This window comes from Pipra filicauda, unplaced genomic scaffold (assembly GCF_003945595.2).
Source record: "Pipra filicauda isolate LSUMZ 115617 unplaced genomic scaffold, ASM394559v2 scaffold447_size767260_pilon, whole genome shotgun sequence".
Classification (NCBI taxonomy): domain Eukaryota; kingdom Metazoa; phylum Chordata; class Aves; order Passeriformes; family Pipridae; genus Pipra; species Pipra filicauda.
Window position 1 is genome coordinate 200,462 of NW_024104584.1, and position 25,877 is coordinate 226,338.

General features: G+C 39.6%; 1 protein-coding gene across 1 annotated transcript in view; it reads left to right on the forward strand.

Annotated features, from left to right (window-relative positions):
* The window catches only part of MTREX (Mtr4 exosome RNA helicase), a 46,187-nt gene that overhangs the window by 9,448 nt on the left and 10,862 nt on the right, over positions 1–25,877 (forward strand). Inside the window, exons 9-18 of the mRNA XM_027716332.2 lie at positions 32–130; positions 901–1,003; positions 1,143–1,274; positions 2,437–2,516; positions 3,929–4,039; positions 4,688–4,789; positions 7,160–7,285; positions 21,865–22,015; positions 23,555–23,727; positions 24,021–24,089. Coding sequence (XP_027572133.1) covers positions 32–130; positions 901–1,003; positions 1,143–1,274; positions 2,437–2,516; positions 3,929–4,039; positions 4,688–4,789; positions 7,160–7,285; positions 21,865–22,015; positions 23,555–23,727; positions 24,021–24,089 — 1,146 coding nt within the window. The remainder of the gene's footprint in view (positions 1–31; positions 131–900; positions 1,004–1,142; positions 1,275–2,436; positions 2,517–3,928; positions 4,040–4,687; positions 4,790–7,159; positions 7,286–21,864; positions 22,016–23,554; positions 23,728–24,020; positions 24,090–25,877) is intronic.

Here is a 25,877-nt window from a genome sequence, read left to right on the forward strand (position 1 = left end):
TATTGATGTGAATTCTGCTTTTTCTTTGTAGCCTTGCCATGTGATTTACACTGACTATCGACCCACTCCACTACAGCATTATATATTCCCAGCAGGAGGAGATGGACTCCATCTGGTTGTGGATGAAAATGTAAGGAAAGTTTGGTTTGTTTGAAAGATTGTTTTTCTCACTCAAAAGCTTGAGCTCTTGCAAAATTTGAATAGGCTGTATAAAGGATGCTTTTGTTAAAATTAAGTACAAGTGAGTAGTTATGTTCTCTAAATTGCTCTTAGATTTTTGGAGTCTTATACAAGAAATTGGTTATCTAATGTCGTGCAGGCAGCTGAGTTAATACTTCCCTGAAATGTCTTAAGTGCCCACATCCTTGCTTTGTTTGCAAAACTGCATGCTGCTTTCTGTAAATCTGCAAAGTAGTTGATATTCCTTGTACTGTTTCTCACTCAAAACGTAGTGGCATGTAAATTTTACTTTGGTAGAGAGTGCAAAATACATTTGTTCCTTTAGGTGATTTTGAACTAACAACTTGTTTAAAATTCATCATCAGCTTGCTCAGGAGTAGCTAATGCCATAAACAGCAGTATTGTGCTTGAAGCTAGATCTTCTTTGGACAGTGCAGTTTTATGTGGACATTCCTATATGTCAGTTTTGGTATTGTGTCGTTCAGCATATCTGGTGTGATTGATGGTGTGATGGTAGGAGCAATGAGCAGTAACTTCAGAGACACCGATGTAATTCTGTGCTGTGACATGACCTAGTAAACTCTCTTGCCAGCTTATGTATTGTTTTTGTTCCTCTGCCTGTATATGTGAGGCAATGGTACTGGCTGTGCAAAGAAGAAAGTATTTATAAGTGGGCTGTGTAAAAAGGAACTACTAACAAAGATTGTGTTTTACATCTAGGGAGATTTCAGAGAAGATAATTTTAATACAGCAATGCAAGTGCTTAGAGATGCAGGCGACTTAGCAAAAGGGGACCAGAAAGGCAGGAAAGGAGGAACAAAAGGTGAGTTTGAATCCCACTCTGAGATAACTTTTTGTATTAATACTACAGAGTTATATGCGAGTTATGCTTGTGTTTTAATTACTCAACAAGACTTTTTTTTTGGTAAAATTTAATTTAAATTAATGTAATCTCTCTGCAGGTCCTTCAAATGTTTTTAAGATTGTGAAGATGATCATGGAAAGGAATTTCCAACCTGTGATTATTTTCAGCTTCAGTAAGAAAGACTGCGAAGCCTATGCACTTCAGATGACAAAGTTAGATTTCAATACAGGTACAGATAAATCAAATACAATTTTGCTCAGAGATATAGTGTAATGTGAAATGTTACTTTTTCTTAGGAACTGTCTGTACATATGGCTTTTTCATTTACTATGCCAGTACATCAGGCTGTTTTCAGTAGGAAAATATTGGTGCACAAACAGTATTTTGTCACCACAATGTTGAACAGTTATTCTATTTTAAACTCCACTTTTTTCTCCAGTAACCTGTTTATTATAATAATAGCAGGTGAGTTCCTAGAAAATTCTGTATATAATGGGAGAAGACTGATCATAACAGAAGTATTTACCAAAATTTTCATGTTATGTCCACTTCAAAAATGAGTATTCTCTCAAAGTGTTTGGTATAACAAACCACTGTTCTTTCTCGACTATGCAATCCAGTTCCTTTCTTTCCTTCTTCCCCCTTCTTCTCAAAAGTGAAAACCACATGTAAACAAAGAATAATTTTTTTTATCTTGGACTAAGACCACACTTGGCAAGTAAGTTTAAGTTCATTGCTTCTCGGAAATCCAAAGAGTTGTAACAAAAATAAGGAATTTGTTGTAAATCAATGTATTGTTTCACATTTGTGAACTGTTCAGGGTTCTTGCTTGCTTACTTGCTCCAATCTTTGCATGTTTTGGTTGTGTTGCAAAATAGTGTAGGTGTTTCTGTCAGAAAGTTTAAAGTATGCATAAGTACAGAGATGCATTTTCATATGTTTTCTTCAGTCACACCTTTGAGTATATTTTCTTTGTATTCGTACAACTGAGTATAAAGGGTGTAAACTGTAAGAGTTAATAGGGAAGAGCCTCTATGTCAATGCAAACATGGACTAGTGGTTGGAAGAAAAATGGGGAGGTTCATGAGATAGATTGGTAGTACAGAAAACTGTAATTCCCAAGTTTGGAAGTAGCTAAAATTTGGATTATTCTGACAGGTTTGTTCTGTTTTCCTTTTTTCTGATCATCTACTGCTGGTTACTGTTAGGCTTCTTTAGGCTCATTGAAGTCTTGATTGTTTGACCCAGTGTGGGAGATTTTGTTTAGACTTCACAGTCTTCCATGGTATTTTTATTGTAAACTTCCATAAATATTAGAATGTGGTAACACTTTATTTACATATGGTATTAGCCTTCTACATTTTGTAATAACTTACTAATTGCCTTCTTAGATGAAGAAAAAAAGATGGTTGAAGAAGTGTTCAATAATGCAATTGACTGTCTGTCAGATGAAGACAAAAAGCTTCCTCAGGTCAGTAGAAGTTGAATAGGGTTCTTTTGAATAGGATTGAGTTGGTGTTCTCCTGCTTGCTGCAACTTTTGAGGCTGTGGATCTTTTGTAGAGGGTACAGAAATTTTAAAACTGGATAATCTTATTCATCTCCCTGGGTAGTATCTCTTTCATTGCTCCTTGTCATTATGAAATAGGAGATTAAGATTCCTTCTAGTTGTGATTCTAGCAAATGACGTACGCCAAAATTACCAATGGAATTCCTACCCCTTGTTTTATTTTTTCTAATTATGGTTTTAAGTAAAAGTAAGAGCTTATCAAGAGATAGACCTGAGTTTAAACTGTATGGAAATAGTTCAAGTGAGAGTGCAGTATGAACTTATCGGTTATTGGCGTCTGAAGCTTTCAAAAAGTTGCAGTGATGCATCTACAATCTAATCTATTGTACAATGACTAAGCATAGTGACATTTTCCCATCCTTACAGTGGAAAAATACAAGCTTCTAAATGGACAGAATATTACAGGATTCAGTACTTTTGTAACAAAAACTATCTCTTTTTTATTAACCCCTTCTTCTGTTGATTTGTGTCCATCGTGTCTTAATGGTATGATCTTTATTGTGAGTATAGCAGTTTCCCCTTGCAAAAAATCAGCCATTTAATTTTTGACCATGCCTACTTGGTTTGGTTTCCACATATCTGTTTTATGAATATGGAAAAAATCCAGAAAATAGGGATCCAATATATAAAGTGGTGTGTGCTGGTTTTCTTGGTAAGCTTAAAAAGTGGCGTTGTATCCAAGTTATCTGTTTGGGTATCCGTGTATCGTCAGAATTAGGTTTGGGGTGAAAACCAAGTGTTAATAGATCGTTAGTGAGAATCTTCATTGTCAAAGGAAAAAAAAAACAAAGAAAGCTAAGTTTACTTAGGTATTTATTTGAAGTATCATGTTGTTAGAATTAAGGAGTGTATTTCAGTCATTTGCAGCCTGAATTTCCTTGTTTGGTTCTCATAGGTGCTGACTTCACTGTTTTACAGCACATCCTAATAAGTGAAATTATGGCAACTAAATTTGAAAAAAAAAAATCTCATACATACCAGAATCACTGTTTCAAAAATTATTTTAAATTAGGCTTTTTTTTTAATAGAAGCAAATTTAAATACTAACTGCACGTGTAAATTAGGTCATACCTTTACAGTGCCTAACCCAGTTTGAGACTGGTCTACTAAAAGGATTGGCCTCTGACTTTAACCTTCATATTATTCCTAGTTCTAACTGGAATGTAATATTGAAGGAATATTTATTGTATTTTAAACTGGGAAATAGTGAATGTCATCAACACTAAGGGCAGTGGTGAGATTTTCCATTCAAGTTTTATTTTTTCGTAACAAATACTAAAATTTGTTTACTGATCTTTGTACATTTCTTCCCAGGTCGAGCATGTACTTCCTCTTCTGAAACGAGGAATTGGCATTCATCATGGTGGTTTGCTCCCTATCTTAAAAGAAACCATAGAAATTCTTTTCTCTGAGGGCCTGATAAAGGTATTTTTTATGTCCATATTTAGTTTGTTCTCTGTTGTGAATACATTGTTGGTAATACTGAAAATCCAAAAGTATGTCTTAGCTCAGGATGTACATTGGTATTATAGTGTGCAGTTGCAGCTTGTAGTTTTAAGTGTTTCAGATTTTATTTGAAAGTATTTGAACTTAAAATAATCTAGTTTGGAACATTTTCTTCAACTATTTTATGTTAAATTTTGTTTCTATAGATGTCACTGGACATTCACCAACCTGCTTGTTGGATGTCCTAAGTGTCATACTTTCAGAGAAATGTAACCTTATATGAAAGTCGTGGGAGGTTTTTTTGGGTAGCTAATTCGTATTTTCTTCTTGCAAAATTTGAATATTGGCATTATTATTATTGATTAATGTAATTTGCACCCCCTAATGTTTATTTTTGGAGTTTAATTAGTCCCATCTAACTAGTTTTCATGTTTTACCAGAGAAAGAAGGGAAAGAGAGAAAGACTGGTTTTCTCCAGGTTTTAAGTATTGAATATGCCTGTGTTCCCTGTGTTGACTGTTCACATGTATTAAAATCTGGAGAGATTTTGTGTAGCAATCTCTGAATATTTTCATGTTTGTTTTGAAAGTCTTTTTTTGCTTGCTTAACTTCAGTCTGTTTATTTAGGCCTTATTTGCAACAGAGACTTTTGCTATGGGAATTAATATGCCAGCCAGGACTGTGCTATTTACGAGTGCCAGTAAATTTGATGGGAAAGATTTCCGATGGGTAAGTGAAAAGCAGGTTCTGTAGAGTAACTGAATTGAGTTATTTAAATCTTATTAGGATTAAATTTACTCTTGACATGTTCACTTCTGTCCTAGTTAGAACAGCTGGGACCAGTTCATCACTGTATGGGTGTAAGTCAAAACTGTGTATTCTGTAGCCTTCCATGCCATTTCCCAGAAACTGGTATCAACAGACTATTTACACCCTCTGCCCAGAGCAGCCTGACTCCTCAGGCTATAAACTGGGTGTTAAGAGGCCTGCGAGATAGGAGGGTGCTCTTGTCCTCACACTCTTTTGTGGAACTCCCAGCCCTGAGGGAAGTACTGAGCATTCCTTCCTGGACTGGAGAATATATAATCTTGGAGTCCTGAAACTTTTTTAACCACTCGTGGGATCCAGAGGGAGACTGCAGATCACCACTCTCAACCAGACTGGAACCACCACTCTCGACCAGACTGAATCACCACTTTTCAACCAGACTGCAGCCATCACTCTCGACCGGACTGCAATCACCACCCTTGACCAGACTGCAGCAGCACTCTCACCTGTTTTCTCCTCCAGTGATCTGGAAATTCACCCCTGAACAACTGCAGGATCCTGTTAGCATGATAAGACTGGTGAAGGGAAAATGCTCTGGCAGCTCCAGAGACGGCCAGCTCACAGCAACCTGCTGGGCCCTGGCCACTGCCTACCAGACACTACTTGACATGGTACAGCACTGTCAGGGGGAGGAGAGAAGGACCAAATCCGCAGGCACCACGTCCACCCAAACCACAGCTGAGTCAGAGGGAGAAAGAAATAAACCAACCGGCACCGTGTCCACACAAACCATCGAGGAGCCAGAAGAACAACCAAAACCAATAGCAGTCGCCCCTGTCCAGAAAAGGAAATCAAAGACTAAATCAGTCCGTATAGCAAATGATGACGGAGAGGCAGGACCTTCACATCCACCGGAGGAGACAGAGCCAGAAATAATCACTCGGTCCCTATCCCTGGGTGAGCTACGTGAGCTCCGGAGAGAGTTCACACGACAGGCAAACGAGTCCATTCTGACCTGGCTGCTCCAAATCTGGGATGCTGCAGCTAACGACACAATCCTAGATGGGAGTGAAGCCAGACAGCTGGGATCCCTGTCTCGAGATGTAGTCATTGATCAGGGGATTGGAAAGAGGCAGGAAACTCTCAGCCTCTGGCGGCGACTGTTGCGCAGTGTGAGGGAGAGATACCTTTGCAAGGAGGACCTCCACGTACAGCAAGGACAGTGGAACACGATGGAACAAGGTATCCGGTGCTTAAGAGGATTAGCTGTACTGGAGATAATCTTTTCAGAGGACGAAAGATTCTCTAAAAGTCCAGATGGTGTACAGTGCACCTCCCAGATGTGGTTAAAGTTTGCATGACTCAGGCCAGAAATGTATTCCCGCTACTTAGCAACGCTGCAATGGAGGGAGGGAGAGGACAAGGTGGGCGCGTTGGTCAGTAAATCAGGATTTATGAAGACACTGTCACCGCCCCATTACGAGCCCACGTCTCATCTGTGGAACCCAAACTGGCTGAACATGTCCGAAGCCTGGAAGAGAAGATTGAAGAGGGACACCAGAAGCTAAGAGAAGGAATTAAGGAATGGATCTTCCATATCTCACCAGGACAAACAAGAGTCTCTGCTATCAGGAGCCAGCGTCCCCCAGCTATGGAGAGAGGGTACACTCCATGTGGCAATCTATGGTTTTATCTCCATGAGTATGGAGAAGATATGAGGAAGTGGGATGGGAAACCCACCTCTTCCTTAGGAGCCCAGGTACGTGAATTGAAAAGAGGAACAAGTACCACAAGGAACTCTTCAAGGGTAAATGCTGCTCCAGTCTCTCGTGGGCAAGACTCCACACGGTACAGGAATGATGATATGTCTGATCCTCTTGAAGGGACCTCCAGTTCATACCTACCCAGGGTGCTGGGTTATACATTTGGGTTTTGTGGGTTAAAACCAATTGTTTGTCTGTATAATCGTACTTATTGTATTATTTTATTAAATTGTTATTCTGATTTGTAATCTCTCTTTTGAGTTGGGTTCATTTCCCCTGCCGTTTTACCTTTAAACCAGCACAACTTCAATGTAGTAGAAAATATTTTTTCTTTCAGAAATCTCTGTTCTCTAATCCATTTATAATTGGGGTACAGATTCATGAATACAAGGTTCCTCAGATTATCCATGAGGTTATTTAATAGATACATCAAAAGTTCATGGAACAAGCTAACAAGGTTAGCAGCAGACATTGGTTCAGACTAAGACTATGTAATTGTAATTAGCACTTTATGTGTTCTTCCTATTTTTCTACTGTTTGTTAATTTCTTTTTCTCATTTTATCCTAGATATCCTCAGGTGAATACATTCAAATGTCAGGTCGTGCCGGCCGCCGAGGTATGGATGACAGAGGAATAGTAATTCTTATGGTGGATGAAAAAATGAGTCCAACAATTGGCAAACAGCTTTTGAAGGTAGGAGAGAGATTATTTTGTTTCTATTCTCCCAATAAGGTTATGCTCATGAATAATGTAACATGCAAAATTATACACCTAAAACAAGAAGTATGATCATGCATGTAGAAGATGACAACTCCTAAAAGAAGCTTTCTGTAAATTCTCATTAGAGGAGAAGTTTCTATTGTGAAACAAAATTAGAAGACTAATATTCTTTGTATAAAAGTAATATTATCCTTCTTTGTATAAAAGGGCTATCAGGCAGAAGTAGAACTACATCCTCTTTTCTAATGATAGCGCTACTACTGAAGTATTCTTTTTCTTGCTGACTGCAGTCAGTTCAAGGGTTTTGCTGAACTAGGAAAGGTTTGCTGAGATTTCACAAGAATTATTAAATTCTTGGTTCTCTGATGAAATAAAACTTTGTTGGTGGACTCTCAGTGTGATAGACAAAGTCGTGCAAAAATGAGGTAGATACAATAAGTAAGAGCAAAATGGCTGTCACTGAGCATCTAGAAGAAGTTTCATGTCAAAACAGGCTAAGAAAATCTATACGGACTAACATTTTTTCTATATTTACAATTTGTAGTTATCATTAAGAATTACTCAATTAGGTTTTAATTACCGTGACAGTGCTTATCTGTCTTAAGATCGTGATCCTGTCTTGTGGAAGTATTTTGCTTTGCTCCAGGATAAGCTAAAGATTTATACGAAAAACTCCAGAAGAAATAAATTAGCCATATTGAGAATGATAGAAAATTTACATAGAACATTTTTGTCATAGCTCTTCAACCCTAATGTGTGTCTGATCCAAATAATTTCCTGAAGACCAGAGCAAAACATCTAGGAATCACGTTGTCAGCTGCCTCACACTGCAATTGGCGAAGTGAGAGCCTTGAGTGTGTTGGTACCAGCAGTGCTGCTCCAGCTGTGCTCTCTGGCTGTGGCACTGTCCATTGCGACATTGTATACAGTACTTCTAGCTTAAATTCAGCTCTCCATTCTTAGATGGAGTTCTTACAAGGGATATTTGTAAATATTTCTTAAATTCAGTAATGTGTGTTAGTCTTCTACAGTGTAACTAGATTTTTTTGTTTATCCTTAGCATTTATTTGACCACTTAATATTTAGTAAACTAGTGACTTGCAGAAATCTGTAAACCTAAATGCTTACAGTACTGTTGGGGCAGCTTTCTGAAGATGCTAAATTATAATTTGACATTTATGTAATACTAAGAAATATTTTGGTGGAAATTTTATTTTTGTTTCCTTACCTAAAATCTTTAAACTATATTATGTTAGTTTGGGTAGGAAGTTTAGGTAGGAAAGAAAACTTCTCCTAGATAGCCTTTGAAACCAGAGCAGCATCTCTCTAGCTGGAATTTGGCCATGTTACAAGGATTTATCCCTCCAGCGAGAGTAAAAGTAGTTACTCAGCAGTGCTAATCTGTTATGTCTCTAAAAAACAAAAATCTTAAGCTAATTGTGTTATGAAAATGAATGATTTTATGCTGAAAGAAAATGTACTATACCAGTAGGTTTTTGAGCTTTGAATTTGAGTCTGTAAGTGCTTGGCATCTACTTACTCCATCGCAGGAGAAGGTAGATGGACTGAAAAAAATGGAAAGAAAACATACTATCATAGAATCCTTTAAGACCTATCTAGTCTGAATCTCCCTTGTCTCATTTTAAGGCCATTTTCTCTTGTCCTCTCACTGTAGGCCTGGCAGAACAGACCAGCCCCCCCCCCCACTACCACCTCCTTTCAGGTAGTCTTATAGAGTGATGAGGTCCCCTTGAGCCTCCTCTTCTCTGTACTAAACAAACCCAGCTCCCTCAGCTGTTCCTCATAAGACCTGTTCTCTAGACCCTTCATGAGCCTTGTTGCCCTTCTCTGGACAGGCTCCAGCACCTCAAAGCCCTTTTTAAAGTGAGTGGCCCAGAACTGAACGTAGCACTCAAGGTGTGGCCTTGTCAATACTGAGTACAGGGATATGATACTGCCCTAGTCCAGCAATACATTCATCTAGCGAGATAAGGTACACATTATTACGCTTTCTTGTCATTTGTAGGTGAAATATGAAGTGCCCTTGATGCCAAGCAGTAGAAGATACTTGACTAGGTAGATCTGGCTCCTTGGCTGGGTGTTCATTTTATAGATCTGGCTGCACTGTGCTTATTTGGCCTGTATGCTGCTATTAGAAATCCAGCTGGTCTGTTTGTATTTTGTTTTTACTCTTGTTTTATTGTGCCAAGCAAATGAGCAGGATAGCAATTCAGACAGTTCAATAGTTGTCTTTTTAACTTTCTACCTGTTTGCACAGCTACTTCATATAACCATTGTGCAGTTGTTGGCAAGTTGCTTAATTTTTAAAAGGCAAATCATCATTCACTTATAATTGAGATGTGTCATTAAGATATTTTGTGTTTTAGTCATCTACTATGTATTCCATACAGCTGTTCTTTTCAGACTCTCAAGAATAAGGAAAATTCTATTTAGTATGAAAAGCAGTGTTTACATAAAGGTCAATTTATGATGATCAGCAATAAATGTAAGATTGGAAATGCTAAGGAGATGATGAGAAGCTTCAGATTCTAGAAGAGGAAGTGTGTGGAATGGGACCTATCTGATAAGATTGCTGAAAGTTAGTATTCTTGCATAAGCATAGCTTATTACTTCACTTTTATGATAAAGACTCCATAGAATCTTTAGTACTGCTGGTTCTCCACCCCTTTTAAAACTGTACTGTGTGGAGATTTTCCACTTACTTTTCCCTAAATGCTTTAAAGATGTCCCTAGAGAAGCAAACTAGTATTTCAGTTCATTTCCCACAACTTGTGAGTGATTAGTAAGTAACAGCTTTCTATTTAATCTTGTTCTTTGTGACTATGCATAAGACAGCAGGTGAAGGCTTCTAAGAGACTGTCCTGTCTGCCATCAGCATTCAGTCTGCAAACATCAGCTTTATGTGCCATCTTAATTACACTGTTGTGCTTTGGTGTGATTTAGAACTTGCTCCAATAGAAAAAAAATAAAAAGCTTCAGGATTTGAGAAATCTACCAAATCCTATTCTGGGGAGAGAAAGAGACTTCAGCTGGAGGTTGGCACTAATATACTTGTCGGAAAAACTATTGAAAAATGTAAAGTAATAATTGTCACTAATGGTTTGAGGACAGTAAAATGTACTTCTAAAGTTGTGACATAGATGAGAATCATAATGAAACAAATATTTTGGATACTTTATAAAAAGTATTTAGATAAAAACAATTTTGATGTTTAATATTTGATTTTATTGTAAACTGCAAAACTTTTCTTGTTCTTGTGAAGCTTGCACTGCAGAAATTTTCCAGGCTTTGGTTCAGAAAGGTACTTGACTTTTAACCTTAACTTAAAATCTGCTTAAAGTCAACAAGAGATTAGCATGAAATCACAGAGATAAGGGAAATGGATATTCAAATGCTTTTGTAAACAGGGTCACAGGTTTTGTAGATAATTATGCAAGCCAGCAGATAGAAAAGAACAGCAAATTGCTGTTCTTGCTGATGTTTGCAACCAAAATGTGGGAAGATGAGGGGCATCAGGCAGTGTGTAAAATGGTTCCTCGCTCTTGAACTTCACCTCAGGATTTTCAAAAGCCTGTAGGACCAAGCTAACTGTTTTTATTTATTAATTGTCGTTGCTACTTGTTAATACTGCAGGTTACTTCAAGTTTTATTAGTTCAGCCTGTGGAAAGTAGTTTTTCTCCAGCTAACAGATTTCTGGGAAATTTTCTTTTACTTTGATAAACTCATCACTACAAATGTGGATGCATTTTGGTTGACTAAGCTAGATTTTTTTTTCTTTAGCTTCTTATTCTTAAAAAGGATAAGTTTGAGATTAACGGAGGACAAAGATACTTTTTAAAATGTATTTTTATATTAACCTTTTATAGAAGTTAAAACATGAAACTATCACATCACTGACCTGATACCTGTAGTGGCAAATCTGTTGAGGATCTCAGCTAGCTTCTGCATACAGAGATCCCATTTGCTTTTTCCAAAAACAAGAACAACAGAACCTGGAGTTATCAATGTGAAGTAAAACTTAAGGATGGTTACAGTGGTAGGACCTTGTCTATTAGAGAGGGTAAATGACTGCAAAGTTCCATCATTCAGAACTAACTTCAGATGATGGTAATTGCACATGAGAGAAACAATTTTTCTAAGTCTCTTGTTACAACTGGAGCATTTGTGGAACCCCAGCCTGAGGTATTTTCACCTGCAAAGCCTGCTGAAGCAGCCTTTTGCCACCCACAGTGGCTTCTGTTTGTGTTGGTGAAACTGTTGGGGGCAAAGCAGTGAACCTGATTGGTAACAAAGGTGTGCTTAAAATAGCTGATTTTAAGCTATTGTCTGTTAAAAGAGTTTTTTATTGTTTTTTCAGTCATGCTAATGTAGCTCAGGGTAATCATACTATCATTATAACTAAGCAGGATTTTTTTATATTTCTGAGGGAGTGCAGATTTTTCATGTAGTTACTGTATCACTGGTATATGGAAAATAGTGTATTATTTCACAAGAGTTATTTCTGTGTCTTACAGATGTATCAAGCAGTCACTTGCGTTTTTTATTTAATGAGGTTTTTAATAGAAATTCATAATTATGACTTTTAGATTTAAGTGTACTTCTGTTATGAGGGGAAAATGTGTTCTGTTCTTTGCTCTTTTTGTAAAGTGGTTTATTGTTCACTTTCTGGAAACTCACTGATTCAGTTTATTTCTGGAAATACTGATAAAGAAATGAAACTCTCACTGGACCAGAATGGTGTAAAATATGTCCTGTGTTTTATCTGATTTTGTCAATATGAAAGATACTTTACTTGCTTTGCAAGTTTCTTCTTTCCTCTTTGTTAGCTCATAAGGTCCCTATGAGTTAATTTCAGATAGTATTTGCCATCTGCTGTTCCTGTGACAGGCTGGAGAGCAAGAAGGTTATGTTGAAAATTTGTTCCTTTCTCTTCATGGGAACAATATTGAAAATGTAAATATTATTCTCCCAGTATAAGAGAGAACAGAGGGAGTAACCCTTACCAAATGCACATCTTGCTCAACACTACATGCCATAATGCAGTAATGACAGCCTTCTGGTTAGACTAAGCTTCCAAGTCTTAACAGCAATCAAAAAAAGAAAAAATACTGTGAATATTAATTCCAGACACTAATCTTCCTTCTCCCAATCTTTATATCTTTCTAGTTTATGTGGACAAGAAATGGTAGTAAATATTGAATGCCCTGTTGGATAGGCTGTGTTAAGAAGAGTGTCCACTCTGAAATTGTTGGCAGTTAAACAGGGAGCACTGCATAGCAGCTATAGTTTTCAGATTTTTAATTCTTGATTTCTAATTTTTTAAGTTCTTTATTATTCTGTAGTGAATTGTTTATTGTTCTTGATTTCTAACATTATCAGCTTAATCCAGTCATTCTTTTGCAACCCAAATCTTGGAAAGCTTGAAAGGGTGCTCCTGATAATTGGCTTACAATTTCTCAAGAAGTGAAGTGGTTGCCAGCACACAAAGTAGTTAATTGATTTCTGAGAACTTTTAGTTGATATATGCAGGTGGTTCTCATGTGTCCAGGCAGTTCTTATCCAGAGGGATAGAAAAGCTTGCAAAATTATTCTGGTTTTTATAAAATATTCAGAAAAAAATCTGTTGCAACTGTCTTGTTGAAGATTTGGGGTGGGAGGGACTGGCCTCTTTGAAGAGATGAGGAGGAGGATTACTTTGCAGAAAGGAGGCTGGAGAACTGGGACAGTAATTCTCCAACAGCAACAGAGTCATGGATACAGTGGGTGTTTGAAAGTGAATTCTTGATGCCTGTTCAAAGCAGTCTTTCTCAGCAACTTTTTTTGCACCTCTGATTAGTTAACTAGGCTTTTGCCTGATCTTCTGCATTTGTGGCTGGTGTTCCTTCCTTTCTCTGATATGAAGCTTTTTCTGTGGAGTCAAGGGAGAGGCTTCCTCAGAGACTGAGAGATACTGAGGCAGATGATGGTGTACCCTGGCTTGTTGAAGGCAAGGTTGATGTATTGTGACGGGAGGATCTAGGGCAGAGGGTGAACTAAGTGCTTCACAGTATTTTTAATAAAGAAAGAAAAGTAATTGGTCTGGGATCTAAAGTAATTGGAAGTAATCTGGTGGCACAGGGGTTGAGCAGAGAAAGGCATTGCAAGAGGAGAAAATGGAGAAAATGTAAATTAAAACTGATTTGCATCTTATTATGTCTTGGCAACAAGCAAAATTCAGGATAGTTGAACACTTGACAGTGTGTAGGCTCTTTGAGAGCAAGTTTAGAAGGAAAGGCCCACCTTTGTCCATTTTCTTTTCAGTAATATATCCCATCTTCCTTCCCCTCCTGTTCTTTGCATCCCTCCACAATATGTATCTGACTAGTGTCTTTAGGTAAGCAGTAATTGACTCCTCAATAATCGTGGCAGTTTTTATTATTTGCCGTAAAAGGCTGATGGTCTACTCATGTTTTGAGTGTACTTAGTATATAAGAACAACTGTATTTTGCTATAAGGTTTCACAAAGCAGGTGCAAAATCTGTATCTTGCTGCTAGGTAAATGAAGAAAGGGCATCCAAGTGATTGCTCCCTGTTAGATGTGAGTCTGTTGATAGCCTGGGGTAGTCAGTGTAGACTAATGCACCCTGCAGAATTCACTGGCTGTGCTGACAGTGTAACACACTAAAGCTAGTATAGTTTCATTTAATTTGAAGAAGTAACAGTTCCAGTTTTCAGAAAAAATAAGCTTCTCAGAACTCTTGATTTCAAATGTATTGCTTAGAGAATACTAAGAAAACAGGAATTTCTGAAACTTGGACAAAGATGTGTTTATGAGATGAAGGAATGGGAAAAATTCACCATTTGTGCCAAAACAGAATTTGTATTTTAACTGCTTTGTCTTAATAGAATGATCTTATTTTCAAATTGTAAAATGCTGATCATGTGTTTAAAATAAAAATTGCCACATCCGCAACTGGCTCAAATATCGCCTTTCAAGTAAGTCTGCTTTGTATAATCCCTAAAATAACTGGGTTTTTCAGGTTTTAAATCACTCCTTCTTCGCAGTTGAACTCTGGTAATTTTAAAAAAGCCTTTAAAGTAAATCTGCAGGAATTGTTTGGTCTTTCTTGGCATCTTCTGTGCATTTATTATATCATAGATGTATGAAGTTCATTGTTTTCTCACTTTATGATTGCATTTAAGCGAGGGTGCGACACGATTCTATTCTTTCAGATAGTTTTTAACCTTGCAAGCACACAGCAAAGTTTTGCTTTCATCGGGTCTAAAGAAAAAGCTGTGTTATATTTAGTTAACATCAGCAAAAGAGGTTCTGTCATCTTTATTTGATGTATCAGATCAGAAGCATCTCTAGAAACTTGAGCTTTCCTCTGAACGCTGCAGCTCAGCTGTTGATGTTTTAATTAGTGACACATTTCTGTTAGTAGAAACCCATTTGTGTAATTTCAAAACTGACTTATTTAACATAATATGTGTGTGTTATTATAACACACACATTTCGTGATCTAATTTAACAGGTATTTCTGCTCTGAGATACATCACTTGAGATGAAAACTTATGCTTGTATTTATGATTCACTCACAGATTTAAGGCTAGAATGACTGAATGAGTATGTGGCTGGGGAAAGCAAAACAGAGAATCATAGAAACAACAGAATTGGAAAAGACCTCCGAGATCATCAAGTCCAACCCTTGATCCAACACCACCGTGGTTACTAAGTGCCACATCCAGTCTCATCTTAAAAACCTCCAGGAACGGAGAATCCACCACTTCCCTGGGAAGCCCATTCCAGTGTCTGATTCCTCTCTCTGTAAAAAATTTCTTCCTAATACCCAACCTAAACCTCCCTTGGCACAGCTTAAGACCATGCCCTCTTGTCCTACTGCTGGTTGCCTGGGAGAAGAGACCAACCCCCACCCGGCTACAACCTCCTGTCAGGGAGTTGTAGAGAGTGATGAGGTCTCCCCTGAGCCTCCTCTTCTCCAGGCTGAACAACCCCAGCTCCCTCAGCCTCTCCTCACAGGACCTGTGCTCCAGTCCCTTCACCAGCCTTGTTGCTCTTCTCTGGACCTGCTCCAGCACCTCAATATCCTTCCTGAACTGAGGGGCCCAGAACTGGTCACAGTACTCAAGCTGTGGCCTCACCAGCGCTGAGTACAGGGCAAGAATCACTTCCCTGGTCCTGCTGGCCACACTGTTCCTGACACAGGCCAGGATGCCGTTGGCCTTCTTGGCCACCTGGGCACACTGCTGGCTCATGTTCAGCTTCCTGTCAATCCAAACTCCCAGCTCTCTCTCTGCCTGGCTGCTCTCCAGCCACTCTGTGTCCAGCCTGTAGCTCTGCATGGGGTTGTTGTGGCCAAAGTGCAGGACCCGGCACTTGGCTTTATTGAACTTCAGCCCAACTGCCTTCCAGCTGATTGACACTCCCCCCCAACTTGGTATCATCTGCAAATTTGCTAATGGTACACTTGATCCCTGGGGGACACCACTAGTGACCGGCTGCCAACTGGATGCAGCCCCGTTCACCACCACTCTCTGGGCCCGGCCCTCCAGCCAGTTCCTAACCCAGCACAGAGTGCCCCTCTCCAAGCCGTGGGCTGCCAGCTTTTCCAGGAGCATGCTGTGGGAGACGGTGTCAAAGGTTTTGTTGAAGTCCAGACAGACCACATCCACAGCCTTCCCCCCCCATCCACCAGGGTCACCTGCTCATAAAAGGAGATCAGGTTGGTCAGACAGGACCTGCCCTTCCTAAACCCATGCTGGCTGGGTCTGATCCCTTGTCCTCCTGTAGGTGCTGTGTGATTGCACTTAGGATGATCTGCTCCATAACCTTGCCAGGCACTGAGGTCAGGCTGACAGGCCTGCAGTTTCCCGGGTCCTCCATGCAGCCCTTTTTGTGGATGGGCGTGACATTCACCAACTTCCAATCATCTGGAACCTCCCCAGTGAGCCAGGACTGTTGGTAAATGATGGAGAGTGGCTTGGTGAGCTCTTCCACCAGCTCCCTCATCACCCTTGGATGGATCCCATCTGGTCCCATAGACTTGTGAGGATCCAAGTGGCTCAGCAGGTTGCTAACTGTTTCCTCCTGGATTACAGGGCGGCTATTCAGAATCTTATCTCTTTCTACAAGCTCCAGAAGCCGGCTGTCCTCAGGACAACCTGTCTTACAGTTGAAAACTGAGGCAAAGAAGGTGTTAAATACCTCAGCCTTTTCCTCATCTTTGGTGACTATGTTCCCCCCCATGTCCAACAAAGTATGGAGGTTTTCCTCACCCCTCCTTTTGCTATTGATGTATTTGTAGAATCAGTTCTTGTTATCCTTAACAGAAGTGGCTAGACTGAGTTCAAAATGTGCCTTTGTCTCTCTGATTTTCTTTCTACATTGACCTAACTATATTCCTAAACTCTTCCTGAGTAGCCAGCCCTTTTTTTCCATAATCAGTAGGCTCTCTTTTTCCCCCGAATTTCCTTCAAAATCTCCCTGTTCAGTCAGGCTGGACATCTTCCCTGCTGGCTCGCCTTTTGGCAGACTGGGACAGCCTGCTCCTGTGTGTTCAAGACTTGCTTCTTGAAGCATGTCCATCCCTCCTGGAACCCTCTGTTTTCAAGGGCTGTTTCCCAAGGTACCCTCTGAACCAGTCTTCTGAGTAGGCTGAAATCTGCCCTCTGGAAGTCCAGGGTAGCAGTTTTATTGATGGCCCTCTTTGCATCCCTGAGTATTGAAAACTCTATTATTTCATGGTCACTGTGCCCCAGACAGCCTCCGATCACCACATCTCCCACCAGCCCCTCTCTGTGAACAGCAGGTCTAGCAGGGCCCCACCCTTGGTAGGTTCATTTACCAGCTGGAGCAGGAAATTATCCTCTATACACTCGAGGATTCTCCTAGACTGCCTCTTCTCTGCTGTTGAGTTTCCAGCAGACATCCAGCAGGTTAAAGTCACCCACAAGAACAAGGGCTGGCGATTTCAAGACATCTGTCAGTGTCAGCTGCCTGTAGAATAATTCATCACCCTCATCATCCTAATTGGGTGGTTTATAACAGACTCCCACCAGGATGTCAGCCTTGTTGGCCTTCCCCTGATTCTGATCCACAGACACTCAACCTTATCATTACTGACTTAAAGTTCTACAGTCAAGAGACTCTCTAACATATAGAGCCACCCCTCCACCTCTCCTACCTTGCCTGTTCCTTCTGAAGTGCTTGTAGCCACCCATGGCAGCACTCCAGTCATGCGAGTCATCCCACCACGTTTCTGTGATGGAGACTACATCACAGCTTTCCTGCTGCACAATGGCTTCCAGCTCCTCTTGTTTGTTACCCATGCTGTGTGCATTGGTGTTCATGCACTTCAGCTGGGCTGCTGATTTCACTTCTAACTCTGGCTTTCCACCCATAGGCTCATCTCTGGCGAGCCTGGTTTCAGTCTCTTTCCCCTTCAAACCTGGTTTAAAGCCCTCCTGATCAGCCCCAACAACTTACGGGCTAGAGACCTTATTGCCCTTGCTAGATAGATGAAGAGCATCTGACTCTAGCAGGCTAGGTAACATAGAATTTGGCCCATGATCAAAAAACCCAAAATTCTGCCAGTGGCACCAATCCTTTAGCCACCTATTGGTAAGACGGGTTTTCCTACTCCTCTCCTCATTCATCAGGAACTGAGGAGAACACCACCTGTACTCCTGTCCCATTAACTAATCAACCCAGCTCCTTGAAGTCCTTTTTAATTAGCCTGGTGCCTCTTTCACTAATGTCATCACTGCCAGCCTGAACCACCAGCAGTGGATAATAATCAGAGGGCCGGATTAGCTCAGGGAGTCTCCTACTAATATCCCTCACCCAGGCTCCGGGAAGGCAGCAGACTTCCCTGTGGGATGGGTCCAGTTGGCATATAGGGGCTTCAGTTCCCCTCAGAAGGGAGTCACCAACTACAACTACCCTTCTTTTTTTCTTTATAGCTGTGGTTGTAATCTGTGAGGTAGATGGGGTGCAACCAGGAGACCCTCCAGACAGATCCTCTTCTTGACTGCCCTCTGCCTGACTCTCTGGGTCCAGGGCCTCATACCTGCTCTTTAAGGGCACCGTGGGAGTTGATGTGGGTCAGGAGGAGATTCCTTTACCTCTCTGATCAGGGACCTGTTTCCATTCCTCCCTATCTACTTGGTTTGCTCTATCTGCCTGATGGCAGGAGGGGCAGGGCTTCACCATCTCCTGCTGGACCCTTCTTTTGGGGTCAAAAGGGTATGACTCCACCAGACTGTTTCCCTTTCCCTAATGCTTCTTGGCCTCTCCAGTCTTCCTTGAGCTCTGCACAGCAAATCATTCACCTGCTTGCATCATTGCAGGCATCTCTCACACTGTCCTCTGGTACTGACGCCAGGCTCAGACACTGTGCAGCCAGTGACCTGAACAGCTGCGTCCTTCCGGGGGGTTCTGTCTGGGCTAGCACACTCCCCATGAGAGCAGCAGAAGTGGCTTTTGCTTGTTTGGAAACCACTGCTGGGACGAGTTGAGTTGCAGGAGAAAGCAAGAAAAAAAAAAAACAAACAACCAAAAATCACAGCCACACACTTACCTCGCAGCCCAGCAGAGAGAGCTGGAAGGGTGGCTGTGCCCTTTCTGCTCCCCCTGCCTCTGCAAACTGCCTGCTCCCCGGAGCAGTTTAAATCTCCTGGCAAGGAGCTCGGCTCCACGCCCTGGTCAGCTGATTAGACCTCGCAGGGCAGCTGGACCCTCTCTGTGCCAGACTGCCCCCCTGAAGAGCGGCTCATCTGAGACCCTCCCGGCACGGGGGTGCTTCATGTGCGACCCTGCCAGGTCTCCCACCTCTCCCCGGCGATCAGCTCATCTGAGACCCCCCCCCAAGCACCAGGATCATTCCAAGGGGGGCTTTGCACCGGTGGGGGAGGAGCTTTCTATGACCCTTGTGACACAGTCAGGACTCTCTTGCACGAGGGGCTCATCATGAGACCCCCCCCCAGGGGCCCTCCCGGTGCAGCCCCCTCCCAAGGGGAGACTCATCTGAGACCCCTCTAAGCACGAGGGGCTTTGCACGACCCCCCTGTGACATAACATTAGGCTATATGATTTATCTTTAACTTGTCTTACATGTAATTGTGTTGTTACTTTCATAGTATAAAGATATGCTGAAGGCTTTTCTGTAACAGCTGGGTTTTTTTTCTGAGGTGAAATAATCATGCAGTGAGTATGAATGTGGCATTTGTAAAGTAATGTCATAGGGCTCTATTTCACTTAAAGCAAATGGGATTACAGTATTCTTAAATCTTGTACATGTGAAGGAGTACTTAGATTCAAACTGTCTCTCATTAAATCTGATGTCAGTGTATCAGTGGATATAGGACGTGAATTCCTGACAGTACATTTTAAAATTGAAAAAAAAGTATGTATATTGTGGTATTGTCATTTAAAATCCAATAGACTTGGCATAATCAGGGAGAGCACTTGATCTGAATTTCAGCATTTGCATTTATAAACTCATCATCAGCTGGCTTTTTTAATAGCCTATGCTTTTTTTATTTTTTTTATTATGGGAATATCTCTGTTAGATACCTTATTGTATAGGGAAAGGCAAATAAATTAGTTGCAAGAAGATATAATTCGTTTTAAGTAAAGCAGTTTTTGAGCTTAAAAAACGGTGCAGAGGAGCATGCTTCCTAGTGTCCACCCTCTCTAAACTCCTTAAACGTCTGATAGAATATGTGGAACTCTAATCAGTCATAAAGTTCCATGAAAAATATGTCTTGAAACATCCTCGTTTTCTTGTTACATTTTAAAGTTATGTAAAATGTTCAATCCTAAGTGAATTTACTCATTGGCCTTGCTGAAATGACAATGCTTATTTAGTGATCTCTTGTATTTTGTGTGTATGTCACCCTTAAATGAACAGGAAATACAAAACCATTGCAAACTGTTGCACATCTTTTATTTTACTTTCAGATTAGATTTCACTTGTCATTTTATTCGTCATCATGCAGCTCTGTGGATTATGTCTCCAGGGATCTAGTAGTATTTTTAGCAGACCTTGCTATTTTTCTATCTTATTATTGATTATGTTAGTTTGGTGCATGTAGTCAGGTGTGTTGTCAAAAGCTTTTCAGGAATCGAGGAGGTATGATAATCCATGTAATTGTTAACACCTTCAAAGAGCTGTGAAATATTTTTGGGATCAAACTTGGCTTTTATAAAAGCCTATTTATGTTACTGTTCTGCTGTATTCTATCCAGCTGCCTGTTGCTTCTGTTTTCCATTCCTCTTGTTGCACAGAAATTGTAATTTTCTGCTTCATAATTCCTGGATTTCCCTTGGATCCTTTCTGAAGAATTGTCAGGCCCATTTGATACTGGTGCTATTTGGATGAAAGGTTATGCACTGCAGTTGGGCAGTTTCATACTTCAGAAGTGTTGGGTCTCTGGCAGCTGATTTCAGTGGCTTATTTGGTATATCAGGATAGCCTTTTGTGTTGACACTCAAGTGAGGCTGACACTTAAGTGAGACACAGTTTCTCAGGCTTGCCCTTTTCTTGGAGAGGCTGTAGTTCTGGGGTCTCCTAGATCTTCCTTGGACACTGTTTAACTATGTTGTGTGTGTGTGACAGCTGGTTGTTTTAATGCATATCAGTTAAATGTTTGCTCTTTTATGATAACAAGGTTGTTCGCTTGTGTAAGACCATAGTAAAGCCATGGTGAATCAGGCCAAAGGTGCATTTACTTAGTCCTCCCCTTCTTGACAGAGGACAGTAGTGGAAGTGCTTAGAAAATAAGAGTGGGTAAAGAAGGTAGTGATGTGATATTTCCCAACAGTGCTTCCTCAGCATCCTTTCTTCTTAGGTTAATCAAAATACCTGTACCCACCATATTGTAAAAAAATTGAACTTCACAGAATCCCAGAATGGCTGAGGTTAAAAGGGACCTCTAGAGGTCATCTTGTTCAAGCTCTCAGCTCAAGCAGGGCATCTAGATTAAGGTGTCCAAGGTCCAGATGGGTTTTATGCATGTCTGTAATAGGAGAGTCCACAACCCCACTCAAGCTACCTGAAAATTATGTTGATTTTATAATGAGACATAAGTTAAAGAAGTTGGTGTCTTCCCAAGACATCAATGTGATCAGTAAGTCTTGAAAGACTTGCAAATAAGATGTTTTCAGTGTTAAAATACTGGATTGTTTAAAATAGTTAAGTAACTATTACTTTGAAGTTAAAATAATGGAATACAAATTGTAAACCATAGGAAACATCTAAGTTTTTAGCCTGGAATTTACATTTCAGTAAAATCTAATTTATAATATTATAGATATGGTAAGTATCTATACAGTATAAATAGTTTTACATGTTCGACATAATAAAATTGCATAGGATTTGTTGAGACATAATCTAAAGTCAAGACAAGTTGTACAATTCATCAGAGCATCTCCTCATATAAAACAGAGCATCATAATATATTTGATATGTTCTTCTATGCTGCAATGAATGTACTTTTTTAAATGGACAGTGTCCTTGTATCTTTTTAGGGTTCACCTGATCCTCTAAACAGTGCTTTCCACCTGACATACAACATGGTATTGAACTTACTTCGAGTAGAGGAAATTAACCCTGAATACATGCTAGAAAAATCCTTCTATCAGTTCCAACATTACAGAACTATTCCAGAAATAGTAGAAAGTAAGTATTGCTGCATATTGTTCTCATGTGAGGTCTAAAAGATTGTGCACTGTGAGGTTGGGTGGTTACACTTCAGTAGGCTTACAGAAGTTTATACCTGTGCAGTTTTTGTCTTCCTTGCCAGGAGCTGCTACTGCATCATTTGTTGCTGTGTTACAGTTTCAGTAAGAGTAATTTCCTCTTGTTCTTAGGACCTATATTGATATGCACTGTCAGTTTATGAAGAGAGCTTTCCTCTCTGAGTCAGACAAGAATGGTTGTCACATTGCTAAACTGCTGGGCTGGAAGAAGGAAAGCCAACTTAAAAATTTCTGTGGCTTATTTGAGATGCAGGGAAGAAAAATCTTCTACCTTTTAATATCTCATTACAGTCTGTACAAAGAACTTAAGCACACTGCATTTGGACTAGCGTAAGAAAGAAATGTTTGATTATAATACGAAGCTAAACTCAGAGGACTGAGACATCATTTGCACTGCACTGAGTAACATTTTGAGTCGTGATCTTTAAATAGTGGGTTTTCATGAGCCAAAGTCAGTTTTCAGAGATCTCAGCCAGTGTTTGAGAGCAAGGCCTCTTTCAATACTTAAGCCAGAAGAATCTTAGGAACATGACAGGTAACTATGATTAATAAGCAGTCCATTAATTTATTTCTTAATTGAATATTAAGAGAAAGTGTGTAGTTGCATGTAGCTTTGACAGACATGCAGAGGGAGGGTTTCAATTACCTTTGCAGAGTTTCTGTTAGTTTGCAGGTGCACTAGTAGTTAAATATAGTATTTATTTCTTTGGAACGTTCCCATTCTGGTTGACATGCCGAGATCTTTAGTCTGTCATTCCAACATTGCTGTTTAAATAGAAAAATAGAGCTGAAGAACATTTTTCATAGTTTTTGGACGGTTTCAGTTTAGGCACCATACATTAGAATTTTGTAACCGCTTCAGCTGCAGTTAAAAGCACAAAGGAGAGAATTGGCTCTTCAGATCACAGAGGAAAGTATGCCATGAGTATGGATGAATGGCTTATTTCTTTAAAAAGGTGGCATCTAAAAATAGTGAGCGCTTCCCTGAGCTTTCTCTCAAGTCCAAGTGAAGTGGGATTTCTGGGCCACTTAGAAGCATTCAAATAACACACTAGAGAGTGAGTTGGTAGAGAGAAAAAAGAGACTTTTATAAAATCTGTCCTTAGTTTATGTTTACTAGTGGTATTACCAGTGTGAGAGGATGAATCATATTGCTTAGTTTTAGTGGGACTTCTATGCAAACCTAAATCAGTTATTCCTGGACAATTGGGTGTCTAGCCTTCTCCAGTTTCTCAAGCTTGTTTACTTAAGAAAAATAATGCTAGTATTTAATTTTTTATAAATAAATTTAGTGGACAAATTTATAGATTTCTAGCTTTCCAGAGAATGGATTATTGTAAATAGAAAATGGGTACCAAAAATGATCACAAAATATTAGTCATGTAGATCTGAAAGTGAAACATTGATTTCTAAATCTGCAAAGTTATAAATTTCCATCATATTTTACTTTTCATTATAGGGGTCAATAATTTGGAAGCACAGTACAACAAAATTGCAATTCCCAATGAAGAAAATGTGGTGATATACTACAGAATCCGACAGCAGCTTGCAAAACTGGGTAAAGATATTGAAGAGTATATTCATAAACCAAAGTACTGCTTGCCCTTTCTACAACCAGGAAGACTGGTAAAGGTAATTTGATTTTTCTTTTCTTTTTTTTTTTTCTTTTTTTTTTTTATTTCAAATCTTTACCTGTCTGTGAAATCTGCAGGATTCATTTTTGTCTGCCAGTTTAACGTCTTGAAAAATTACATGCATCACACTAAGCACCAGTTTTGACTTGTGTTTCTTTGCTAAACGTTCAGTAATGCATTGAAAGAAATACTCTTTTCATAATGACTTCTGTTGTAAATATCAGAAATACAAAAAGTTGTGCTTGCTAGGATGTGATTATATGTGATTATAACATCTTGTAATACTTCCAGGTGAAGAATGAAGGTGATGACTATGGATGGGGAGTGGTTGTTAATTTCTCTAAGAAATCAAATGTGAAGGTAAAATACACATTCTCTCCACTAGCAAAATATATACTTTACTGCTTTTTCTGAGAATAAGATAAAACTATTTTGTTTATATATAGTTTTCAAAGGCAAAAAAATTTCCTTTCACCCCAAAATTTAGAAAAAGCTTCAGCCTTCCTGAAGCGAAAGTGCAAAGAAAAAATGCTATAGAAAATGGGACAAACCCCATGTCCTGCGTTCATTTTTTAAGTTTTGATGTATTTGTGCATGCAGCATTGAGGGCACGGACCCCATCGCTTGTGGTTCCAAGCAACTGAATCAAGTTTATTGAGAACACCACCACCTTATATATGCAGTTTGAATAGTAACACAGGATCTTCAACCAATCACATCCAAGTACTCCGTGGAGCATATGCAACAGTGTATCAGGAACTACAATTCCCAGAATGCCCTGTGGCATTTTTCCTGTGATACAAACCACCGCAGTGGAGGAAATGCTTGCTTGTGCGTAGCACTGCAGACATTTCAAACCAGGTTGTTTCTGAGACATCTCCTACGCTACACTAAGCTGCTCATGAGAAAGATTCTATAAGCGAGGCTTAAGAACATAGGGAGACTGACATTTGGCTCTATGTAGAAGGTTATCTTAAACTGGGGAACTGTCTTGAGTCCTAAGCTAGTGCATGAGACGTGGGACTGCTTGTCCTCTGAGACATTGCTGTAGAGTTGAAAGTTGAGAAATTAAAATACAAAGAGAGTAAAACAATAGAAATGGATGTGGGGAAATTTGGAAGACAATACAGAGGGCAGTGATGCAATAGAAGCTTCGGTTTTCTATCTTCCTTTTGAAAGCTATATTTTTTTCTTTTTTCAGGTTGAAAAACTGGACTGTTACTGCTGTTATTTAAACCTTTGTTTCTAGATTGCTTATTTCATAGAACCACATTAGTAGTAAACCAGATTTCCTCCAAACCCCAGCTTCCTGTGTAAAATTGACAACTTCTGTGTCACTGGAGGCATTTCTTCAATCTGTGTCGTATTTTATCCACATATATATTTGCCTTCCCTATCTGGCCTGTCTCACTGTTGTGCAGACCTTTGGGTTTGAAGATTAGCTTTGAAAGTATGGTCTGTGTTGCAAGAGATGGTTCTGTCTCCAGCAGCACTTTTTTCATCAAGTCATTCTAGCAGCTGGGTTGAATTTTTCCTTCTGCATGTGTGGAAAGAATGACAGCAGGTGCTGGAAATTAAAGAACAGACCTAAAGTTATGTAACTTTTAAAATCAGTATGAAAGTACTAGTTTCTACGAGCAGAGGCAAAAGAAATTACTTGAAGAATCTGTTATTTACCCATCTTAATGGTCTATTCAGTGCATTTTTGTCCTGAGATACAGATACCTTTCCCTGTTACTGTTTAATGTTGTAGTATACTTAGTTAGTACTGGAAAGACATCACTATTATGCCATGTCTTTAAACCTTCATCCACTTGTAAGCTGAACAGTTCTTTGGATTTGCTTTTAAGAATTATGTTGAATTCAGTCTATAGTACTAGTTTTTCTTCAGTTGCAAATTTTTCTGCACTGTATCATAGTTCTGAATTAAGTAATTTTTTTAGTGAAGAATGTATGAATTAATATTGACCTTTAGGGTTATATTATGTCTGTATTTCACTGAGTAATACTCTTTGTTCGTTGCACTGTGAGAGCATGAGTCATGTCAGTTATGTTTATTGTTAGTTATATGTAGATGCTTTTCCATCATAATTTCGCACTTCAGTATTCCACAAAATTGTCAGTGCAAATAGCACTTTATCCGGAATT